Raw genomic sequence first — 12,075 nt, forward strand, 5'->3', positions numbered from 1 at the left:
TTCAACCTTACCTCTTCTACTAAACTTTCCACAAGGATTCACCTGATAAAGTGGACAGGATGTTCACTGTGACGCCCATATCCATTCCCCCTCCCAACTGTGCGATGGCAAAGCCATACAAAAATAGATACATGGGTCAGAAAAGGGAAGATGATATACTCTGAGGTACAGGGACTTAAAGAAGTTTTGGAATGAATAAATAATCTGAAATGAATAATAGAAACACTATACAAATTTGAGGGTTATTTAAAAATCTTACTCCCACTAAAATAAAGTAAAAGCAGGCTTAGGATTACTAAACAACTGTTTTAGACATGAATTGTCTTCATTTGATTCTACCCAAACAGCCCCACTTATTTTACTCAGACCTCATACTCTTAAGGGATAAATTCAAAGCTATAATTCCAATTCCAAAGCACCAGTCATCTGTAGATCTGCAAGAACAAGTGTAATCAGTTACCTTTTCATAGGCATACTGCTCCTGAAGCATCACGGGCAGCCGCTCCAGAAATGCTCTCATGCAGGGAGCCATGTTTAATCCCAGAACACCCTGTTGTTTCAGTGCTGTCCTACAGGTTGCTAAAACATGATTGGCAGCAGCCCATTCTGCTGTACAATTCACGACCAAAACATCCTGATGAAAAATAAACCATGCCACATGATATTTGTTTAAATAAAAGAGAGACATTCCATCACCATTCATATATGAGAAATTCCTTCTAGTAATACATTAAACACTTTTGCTTTTTGGACATTTTATGCTATACTTTTAATGCCTATGAACTTCAAAACATCCTAAATTTTGTCTAAGGTAAAAACAAGTGAATAACTGTAAAATTTGTGAACTACCTTGCATTAGCTGATTCTTCTTAAAGAGACTTAATTATTTGCTATCTCATAGGACTTGTAGGACAAGGTATCTAGTATATTTTAAAAGTCTGACATGACCACAAGGATACTAGAGGAAGTAGTACTCTGCTGAGGGACACACGTCTACAAGAGAAGCAGCACTGCTCTGTGGCTCTATGGTTTATTCTATGCAGGCTACTACTGCCTATGGTCTGATTCTATATTTTACTTCTAGTAGGACTGTTCATGCAGGTTTTCAGCTCTATTTTAATATTACCACATATTAACTACATAAATGTAAACCAAAGCAGCACATTGGCACTATTCATTAAGGGTATGAAAAGCAATATTGTAAGAGATAATGTCATATCATAGAATTATTTCACAGTAGAGGGCTAGTATTTTTTAGTAGAACATTAAATTTGAAAGCCAAGATATATTCTGTATAGCTGAGTTAAAGGTCTTTGAGGTAGTCCTTCTTTTCAGGGAAAATTCTTTAGAGAATTTAGTGCTGTCGCAAAAATCATGGCAGAAAGTAATAAATTCTCTTTATAACTTCCAGTGGAAAGTCATTCAATAATTAAGCATTTTTCCCAAAGTATAGGGTACAGGAGAGTACCAGGTTCTAGTTTTCCTTCTGCCACTAAATAGGTGCATTATCTTGGGCAAGTAATAATCCCTCTGGATATCATTTTTCGCCTCGGTAAAGTGGGATGCTTGGACTACGATTTTTAAGATACCTTACAGGCTAACAACTTACAACTTGATATGATTGTAAAATTACCTTTGATCTATTTGAGCAAGCAGCTACCCCAACATCTGGAATCCATACTGTGGTCTGAATAGCTCCAGAGCCAATCACAACAGTTTGCAAGACAGAGCCATCCTAAAATGAGATGTATTTATCAATACACACTACTTAACTAGTTAGCCATTATTTACATTTTAAATTTATACTTCACGTTCACAAAAACTTATTGTAAAACCTACACTTTAGCTAAATTTGGCAATGCCCAACTGCATACTACTATCCAATTTTCTAGAGCCTTTTCTAAATGATTTTAAAAATACATCATTAAGAAAAATTGAAGGGCAGGGGAGCCTTCAAGATGGCAGAGGAGTAAGACGTGGAGATCACCTTCCTCCCCGCAAATACATCAAAAATACATCTACATGTGGAACAACTCCTACAGAACACCTACTGAATGCTGGCAGAAGACCTCAGACTTCTCAAAACGCAAGAAACTCCCCACATGCCTGGGTAGGGCAAAAGAAAAAAGGAAAAACAGAGACAAAAGAATAGGGATGGACAGGACCTGCACCTCAGGGAGGGAGCTGCGAAGGAGGAAAGGTTTCCACACACTAGGAAGCCCCTTCACTGGCGGAGACGGGATGGGCGGGGGGAAGCTTCGGAGCCACGGAGAAGAGCACAGCAACAGGGTGCAGAAAGCAAAGTGGAGAGACTCCAGCACAGAGGATCAGTGTCAACCAGCACTCACCAGCCTGAAAGGCTCATCTGCTCACCTGCCAGAGCAAGTGGGGGCTGAGAGCTGAGGCTTGGGCTTCGGAGGTCAGACCCCAGGGAGAGGACTGGGGTTGGCTGCGTGAACACAGCCTGAAGGGGGCTAGTGCGTCACAGCTAGCCGGGAAGGCGTCCAGGGAAAAGTCTGGACCTGTCTAAGAGGCAAGAGACCATTGTTTCGGGTGCGCAAGGAGAAGGGATTCAGAGCACTGCCTAGATGAGCTCCAGAGACGGGCGCGAGCCGTGGCTATCAGCACGGACACCAGGCACGGGTGTGAGACGCTAAGGCTGCTGCTGCAGCCACCAAGAAGCCTGTGGGCAAGCACAGGTCACTATCCACACCTCCCCACCCGGGAGCCTGTGCAGCCCGCCACTGCCAGGGTCCCGTGATACAGGGACAACTTCCCCAGGAGAACACATGTTGTGCCTCAGCCTGTTGCAACGTCACACCGGCCTCTGCCACAGCAGGCAGCATTCCGTACTCTTCCCTCCCCCGGGCCTGAGTGAGCCAGAGCCCCCTAATCAGCCGCTCCTTTAACCCCCTCCTGTCTGGGCGGGGAACAGATGCCCTCAGGGGACCTACACGCAGAGGCAGGGCCAAATCCAAAGCTGAACCCCGGGAGCTGTGGGAACAAAGAGGAGAAAGGGAAATCTCTCCCAGCAGCCTCAGGAGCAGCGGATTAAATCTCCACAATCAACTTGATGTACCCTGCATCTGTGGAATACCTGAATAAACAACGAATCATCCCAAAATTGAGGTGGTGCACTTAGGGAGCAACTGTAGACTTGGGGTTTGCTTTCTGCATTTAATTTGTTTCTGGTTTTATGTTTATCTTAGTTTAGTATTTAGAACTTATTATCATTGGTAGATTTGTTTACTGATTTGGTTGCTCTCTTCCTTATGTATATATATAATTTCTTTTCCTTTTCCTTTTTGTGAGTGTGTATGCATATGCTTCTTAGTGTAATTTTGTCTGTATAGCTTTGCTTTTGCCATTTGTCATAGGGTTCTGACTGACTGTTTTTTGTGGGTTTTTTTAGTATAGTTTTTAGCAATTGTTATCATTGGTGAATTTCTTTTTTGGTTTGGCAGTTCTCTTCTTTCTATTTTTTTATTACTTTTTTATTTTTAATAATTGTTTTCTATTTTAATAACTTTATTTCATTTTATTTATTTATTTTTTCTTTCTTTCCTTCTTTCTTTCTTTTTTTTTTTCCTCCCTTTTCTTCTCAGCCGTGTGGCTGACAGGGTCTTGGTGCTCCGGCCTGGTGTCAGGCCTGAGACTCTCAGGTGGGACAGCCGAGTTCAGGACATTGGACCACCAGAGACCTCCCAGCCCCATGTAATATCAAATGGTGAAACCTCTCCCAGAGATCTCCATCTCAACACTAAGACCCAGCTCCACTCAATGACCAGCAAGCTCCAGTGCTGGACACCCCATGCCAAACAACTAGCAAGACAGGAACACAACCCCACCCATTAGCAGAGATGCTGCTTAAAATCATACTAAGTTCACAGACACCCCAAAGCACACCACTGGACATGGTCCTGCCCACCAGAAGACAAGATCCAGCCCCACCCACCAGGCGCCAGTCCCCTCCAAGAGGAAGTCTACACAACCCACTGAACCAACCTTACCCACTGGGGGAAGACACCAAAAAACAATGGGAAATACAAACCTGCAGCCTGCGAAAAGGAGACCCCAAACACAGTAAGTTAAGCAAAATGAGCAGACAGAGAAATATGCAGCAGATGAAGGAGCAAGGTAAAAACCCACCAGACCAAAGAAATGAAGAGAAAATAGGCAGTCTACCTGAAAAAGAACTCAGAGTAATGATAGTAAAGATGATGCAAAATCTTGCAAACAGAATGGAGGAAATACAAGAAACGTTTAACAAGAACCTAGAAGGACTAAAGAGCAAACAAACAATGATGAACAACACAATAAATGAAATTAAAAATTCTCTAGAAGGAATCAATTGTAGAATAACTGAGTCAGAAGAACGGATAAGTGACCTGCAAGATAAAATAGTGGAAATAACTACCGCAGAGAAGGATACAGAAAAAAGAATGAAAAGAATTGAGGACAGCCTCAGAGACCTCTGGGACAACATTCAATGCACCAACATTCGAATTCTAGGGGTCCCAGAAGAGGAAGAGAAAAAAAACGGACTGAAAAAATATTTGAAGAGATTATAGTTGAAAACTTCCCTAATATGAGGAAGGAAATAGTCAATCAAGACCAGGAAGTGCAGAGAGTCCCATACCGGAAAAATCCAAGGAGAAACATGCCAAGACACATGTTAATCAAACTATCAAAAATTAAATTCAAAGAAAAAATATTAAAAGCAGCAAGGGAAAACCAACAATTAACATACAAGGGAATACCCATAAGGTTAACAGCTGATCTTTCAGCAGAAACTCTGCAAGCCAGAAGGGAGTGGCAGGACATATTTAAAGTGAGGAAAGGGAAACACCTACAGCCAAGATTCCTCTACCCAGCAAGGATCTCATTCAGATTTGACAGAGAAATTAAAACCGTTACAGACAAGCAAAAGCTAAGAGAATTCAGCACCACCAAACCAGCTCTACAACAAATGCTAAAGGAACCTCTCTAGGCAGGAAACACAAGAGAAGGAAAAGACTTACAATAACAAACCCAAAACAATTAAGAAAATGGGAACAGGAACATACATATCAATAACTACCATAAATGTAAATGGATTAAATGCTCCAACCAAAAGACATAGACTGGCTGAATGGATACAAAAACAAGAGCCATATATATGCTGTCTACAAGAGACCCACTTCAGACCTAGGGACACATACAGACTGAAAGTGAGAGGATGGAAAAAGATATTCCATGCAAACGGAAATCAAATGAAAGCTGGAATAGCAATTCTCATATCAGACAAAATAGACTTTAAAATAAAGACTATTACAAGAGACAAAGAAGGACACTGCATAATGATCAAGGGATCAATCCAAGAAGAAGAGATAACAATTGTAAATATTTATGCACCCAACATAGGAGCACCTCAATACATAAGGCAAATGCTAACAGCCATAAAAGGGAAAATCGACAGTAACACAATAATAGTAGGGGACTTTAACACCCCACTTTCACCAATGGACAGATCAACCAAAATGAAAATAAATGAGGAAACACAATCTTTAAATGATACATTAAACAAGATGGACTTAATTGATATTTATAGGACATTCCATCGAAAAACAGCAGTTTACACTTTCTTCTCAATTGCTCATGGAACACTCTCCAGGAGAGATCATATCGTGGGTCACAAATCAAGCCTTGGTAAATTTAAGAAAATTGTAATCGTATCAAGTATCTTTTCCGACCACAATGCTATGAGACTAGATATCAATCACAGGAAAAAATCTGTAAAAAATACAAACACATGGAGGATAAACAATACACTACTAAATAACCAAGAGATCACTCAAGAAATCAAAGAGGAAATCAAAAAATACCTAGAAACAAATGACAATGAAAACATGATGACCCAAAACCTACGGGATGCAGCAAAAGCAGTTCTAAGAGGGAAGTTTATAGCAATACAATCCTACCTCACGAAACAAGAAAAATCTCAAATAAACAACCTAACCTTACACCTAAAGCAATTAGAGAAAGAAGAACAAAAACACCCCAAAGTTAGTAGAAGGAAAGAAATCATAAATATCAGATCAGAAATAAGTGAAAAAGAAATGAAGGAAACGATAGCAAAGATCAATAAAACTAAAAGCTGGTTCTTTGAGAAGATAAACAAAATTGACAAAACATTAGCCCGACTCATCAAGAAAAACAGGGAGAAGACTCAAATCAATAGAATTAGAAATGAAAAAGGAGAAGTAACAACTTCTGCAAAAATACAAAGGATCATGAGAGATTACTACGAGCAACCACATGCCAATAAAATGGACAACCTGGAAGAAATGGACAAACTCTTAGAAAAGCACAACCTTCCAAGACTGAACAAGGAAGAAACAGAAAATATAAACAGACCAATCACAAGCACTGAAATTGAAACTGTGATTAAAAATCTTCCAACAAACAAAAGCCCAGGACCAGATGGCTTCACAGGCGAATTCTATCAAACATTTAGAGAAGAGCTAACACCTATCCTGCTCAAACTCTTCCAAAATACAGCAGAGGGAGGAACACTCCCAAACTCATTCTACAAGGCCACCATCACCCTGATACCAAAAAAAGACAAAGATGCCACAAAAAAAGAAAACTACAGGCCAATATCACTGATGAACATAGATGCAAAAATCCTCAACAAACTACTAGCAAACAGAATCCAATAGCACATTAAAAGGACCATACACCATGATCAAGTGGGGTTCATCCCAGGAATGCAAGGATTCTTCAATATACACAAATCAATCAATGTGATAAACCATATTAACAAACTGAAGGATAAAAACCATATGATAATCTCAACAGATGCAGAAAAAGCTTTTGACAAAATTTAACACCCATTTATGATAAAAACTCTCCACAAAGTAGGCACAGAGGGAACTTACCTCAACATAATAAAGGCCATATGTGACAAACACACAGCCAACATCGTTCTCAATGGTGAAAAACTGAAACTATTTCCACTAAGATCAGGAAAAAGAAAAGTTGCCCACTCTCACCACTATTATTCAACATAGTTTTGGAAGTTTTAGCCACAGCAATCAGAGAAAAAAAAGAAATAAAAGGAATCCAAATCGGAAAAGAAGAAGTAAAATTGTCACTGTTTGCAGATGACATGATACTATACATAGAGAATCCTAAAGATGCTACCAGAAAACTACTAGAGCTAATCAATGAATTTGGTAAAGTAGCAGGATACAAAAGTAATGCACAGAAATCTCTTGCATTCCTATACACTGATGATGAAAAATCTGAAAGAGAAATTAAGGAAACACTCCCATTTTACCATTGCAACAAAAAGAATAAAATACCTAGGAATAAACCTACCTAAGGAGAAAAAAGACCTGTATGCAGAAAACTATAAGACACTGATGAAAGAAATTAAAGATGATACAAACAGATGGAGCGATATACCATGTTCTTGGATTGGAAGAATCAACATTGTGAAAATGACTATACTACCCAAAGCAATCTACAGATTCAATGCAATCCCTATCAAACTACCAATGGCATTTCTCACAAAACTAGAACAAAAAATTTCACAATTTGTATGGAAACACAACAGACCCCAAATAGCCATAGCAATCTTGAGAAAGAAAAACAGAGCTGGAGGAATTAGGCTCTCTGACTTCAGATTATACTACAAAGCTACACTAATCAAGACAGTATGGTACTGGCACAAAAACAGAAATATAGATCAATGGAATAGGATAGAGAGCCCAGAGATAAACCCAGGCACATATGGTCACCTTATTTTTCATAAAGGAGGCAAGAATATACAACTGAGAAAAGACAGCCTCTTCAATAAGTGGTGCTGGTAAAACTGGACAGCTACATGTAAAAGAATGAAATTAGAACACTCCCTAACACCATACACAAAAATAAACTCAAAATGGATTAAAGACCTAAATGTAAGGCCAGACACTATAAAACTCTTAAGAGGAAAACACAGGCAGAACACTGCATGACATAAATCACAGCAAGATCCTTTTTGACCCACCTCCTAGAGAAATGGAAATCAAAACAAAAATAAACAAATGGGACCTAATGAAACTTCAAAGCTTTTGCACAGCAAAGGAAACCATAAACAAGATGAAAAGACAACCCTCAAAATGGGAGACAATATTTGCAAATGAAGCAACTGACAAAGGATTAATCTCCAAAATATACAAGCAGCTCATGCAGCTCAATATCAGAAAAACAAACCACCTAATCCAAAAATGGGCAGAAGACCTAAATAGACATTTCTCCAATGATATACAGATTGCCAACAAACACATGAAAGGATGCTCAACATCACTAATCATTAGAGAAATGCAAATCAAAACTACAATGAGGTACCACCTCACATCGGTCAGAATGGCCATCATCAAAAAACCTGTAAACAATAAATGCTGGAGAGGGTGTGGAGAAAACGGAACCCTCTTGCACTGTTGGTGGGAATGTAAATTGATACAGCCACTATGGAGAACAGTATGGAGTTTCCTTAAAAAACTAAAAATAGAACTACCATATGACCCAGCAATCCCACTACTGGGCATATACCCTGAGAAAACCATAATTCAAAAGGAGTCATGTACCACAATGTTCATTGCAGCTCTATTTACAATAGCCGGGACATGGAAGCAACCTAAGTGTCCATCGACAGATGAATGGATAAAGCAGATGTGGCACGTATATACAATGGAATATTACTCAGCCATAAAAAGAAACAAAATTGAGTTATTTGTAGTGAGGTGGATAGACCTAGAGTCTGTCATACAGAGTGAAATAAGTCAGAAAGAGAAAAACAAATACCGTATGCTAACACATATATATGGAATCTTAAAAAAAAAAAAAATGGTCATGAAAACCTACGGTCAGGACAGGAATAAAGACGCAGACCTACTAGAAAATGGACTTCAGGACACGGGGAGGGGGAAGGGTAAGCTGGGACAAAGTGAGAGAGTGTAAAATGTAAAACAGATAGCTAGTGTGAAGCAGTCGCATAGCACAGGGAGCTCAGCTCGGTGCTTTGTGACCAGCTAGAAGGGTGGGATAGGGAGGGTGGGAGGGAGGGAGACACAAGAGGGAGGGGATATGGGGATACATGTGTATGTATAGCTGATTCACTTTGTTATACAGCAGAAACTAACACACCATTGTAAAGCAATTATACTCCAATAAAGATATTAAAAAAAGAAAAAAATTAAAGGGCAGAGAACTCTGAAAGGGGTTTCTTCAATATTCAAGATATTATTACACAAAATAGTCCTAGGATTGGTTGGGTTAACTTTTATCACATATAAGTTAATATAAAAACATTTCTTAAGATAAAAATAACATCTATACTCTTACCCTTAAAGACCAAATGTTCATGAGGCCACCTAAACCACCAGACACCAGGGCCAACCCATCAGAACTAAAGGCAACGGTCCGGACAGGGGTGATGTGTCCTCGCAATTGATAAACACACTTGGCTCCGACTGATTTCCTATATCCATCCTGTAATTCATTTTTATTTTTAACAAATATTGAAAAATAAAACAATTTATAGATTCAAGATTTACAATTCATTCTTGGAAATTTTATATTTCATTATAAAATTGGGGAGGAGGGAAGGACAACTCTCTCATAAGGACTAGCCTGACAGAGAAAATAATAAGATATCAACCTGGTTCTCCTTTGCTGATGCTGTTTCATCTTTTTTGATACACTTCTAAGCTAGTTCTCTACTCTTCAAACTGGAAGAAATGACTACATTTAAGTTCCAATTATCCCTCAGAGATAGGAAAATTCTAACTTCTACTTTTTAATGAGTGTTTTAATTTTTAAATTTCACTTCATGTAATTTTCACTTTTAGCCTCTAACATTTGTGAATTGCACATGCTGGTGCTATACAAACAAGTTCCTCTTTCTGTTGGCTTATGGGTCTGTCTGTCCCATGGTATCTAATCTCATGTTTGCTCTGCAGGTTTTAGGAATGAGATAGGTAGGCCTGTCCAAAGGGCTACTCTTTAGCACAGAGAGCAAATCAGATTTATCTCTAGTGCTCCTACCTCTGCTTCTGTGATATTTTCCTCCCATTACTGAGCTATCTACTCCTCCCTCCTCACCCCTTTCTCCCTGCCTTTAAGCTCCCTCTTCCTTTTAGTTATGAGACAGCATAATACCAGATATACTCATTTACCCAAAAATGACATAATGTATTTGTATCATGAACAAAAGAGAAAGCAACAGAGGTTGCAAACTGGCAACTCAGGGATAAAATTCAACTGGCCAACCAGGGTTTTAAAGAATTTCAAGTCAGATGCCAATGTTTAATATTGGGAGATTTTACTTAAAACAATGAATTTTTGGTTTCCACCAAAAAAAAAATTTGACAATCTGGTAGCAATAGGCTCTCATTTCTGGAGGGTGGCAATCTCCTCTGTGGCAGCTATGCCCTTTGTATGAAGCATGTGCACTCCTTTGTGTGTGTGTGTGTTTGTGTGTGTGTGTGTGTGTGTGTGTGTGTTTTACCTTCTCCACAGCCTTGTGAATGAATTTATGTTCCTTACCTAGATGGCTCTGTGAGTGTCTACCATGATTTTTTTTTTGGCCATGCCACACGTCTTGCAGGATCTTAGTTCCTCGACCAGGGATTGAACCCAGGGCCACGGCAGTGAAAGCACTGAGTCCTAACCACTGGACTGCCAGGGAATTCCCTGTCTACTGTAAATTTTTAACCTCTGTTTAAGGTAAAGGAATGGTTCTTCGTAGGTGGAATTCTGGTATCAGTAGGAGACACTTTGAATAGGAGTGCTCCCGTGGTGTTCCTGCTTCACTGTACCAAAAACTTTAACTTAGGACTCACCTATTGGTAGTGTTGATTATATACCATAAACGATCACCACTCCATATTTATTGAACATCTCACCTTAACAAGCAATTATGGTATCTCTGACTTATAAAAAATTAGGCTAATTCAGAGAGCACACAAAGTATGACAATTATTCACATTTCCCTAATGGCTCTTGACATTTGAGATACCAAGTAGGAGTATTACTTGATAACATATACTATCTGTGGTTTCAAATAAAGTCTTGAAAAACACCAGAATATTTACCTGGCAATTTGATTCCTGGTCCCACCATCCTTCTGAACTAGTCACACTGGTCTGTGTGGTATCTTGTGGAATACGCCAAACACATACTAAGCCACTCTGACAGCCACTTAAAAAATGTGATCACATAAAACCAAAACATGTCAATAAGCCAAAGTAAAAATATTTTCAAAGAGCAATCAATTAAGACCTGATAGAACTACTACAGTATATTTTAAAAATTTATTTGTAGTAGTTATGCTATAATCTTTCACAAGAAATACAAGTAGGATCTATATTCTAACAGTATCACACACAGTTAAGCACATGGCATTATCTTTGGATTACATATTCCAAGCTTCACATTGGAAAACTTCTTTATTTCTCTAAGGTGATCTTATGGTATTACACATTATAAGAATAGTAACTGGCAGTAAACTGTTTAAGATTATTGAGAAGCCACACTTAATGCAAGTAACAGTCTATACTAATATAAAAATTAAGAGACACACACACACAAATTTACAACATACCTGGCCATTAGTAAATGCAACTTGGATCCTTTCCCTGGAAGGCTGCACCAAGCAATGCCATTTACAATAGATGGATGGCAGAGTGAATGTAGACAGCGCCAGCATCCTGCAATAGGCCCCCAGAGTTTCACATTTTCTTCTTTGGCACATGTCATAAGAATATGACCTGTTGGGTCCCACTTCATACTAGTAAGAGTATCCTTAAAATGGTAGAGGTAGAAAAAAAATCATAGTAATGCTCCCTTCACAAATACTATAAACTTAATAATTTATGACCTATACTTCTATCACTCAATTATTTTGAAATCAACATTTTATGCAAATCAGATACTGGTATATTATTTCCAATCACTAGACCAATTCACCCTTTAATATAGTCTGCACTATATATATTTGCTGCAGTCAAAGCTTAATAAATGTTAGCTGGATGAATGAATTATGAA

The 12,075-nt window shown here is 38.8% G+C and overlaps 1 protein-coding gene across 1 annotated transcript in view; it reads right to left on the reverse strand.

Moving 5' to 3' along the window:
* HERC1 (HECT and RLD domain containing E3 ubiquitin protein ligase family member 1) overlaps nucleotides 1-12,075 on the reverse strand; it is a 214,066-nt gene that overhangs the window by 33,121 nt on the left and 168,870 nt on the right. Inside the window, exons 54-58 of the mRNA XM_082449135.1 lie at nucleotides 11,633-11,854; nucleotides 11,124-11,229; nucleotides 9,373-9,519; nucleotides 1,634-1,735; nucleotides 461-634 (exon numbers count right to left, since the gene is read on the reverse strand). Of these exons, the coding sequence (XP_082305261.1) occupies nucleotides 461-634; nucleotides 1,634-1,735; nucleotides 9,373-9,519; nucleotides 11,124-11,229; nucleotides 11,633-11,854 (751 nt within the window). The remainder of the gene's footprint in view (nucleotides 1-460; nucleotides 635-1,633; nucleotides 1,736-9,372; nucleotides 9,520-11,123; nucleotides 11,230-11,632; nucleotides 11,855-12,075) is intronic.

The sequence above is a fragment of the Balaenoptera physalus genome, assembly GCF_965194825.1.
Source record: "Balaenoptera physalus genome assembly, chromosome: 2".
Lineage (NCBI taxonomy): Eukaryota > Metazoa > Chordata > Mammalia > Artiodactyla > Balaenopteridae > Balaenoptera > Balaenoptera physalus.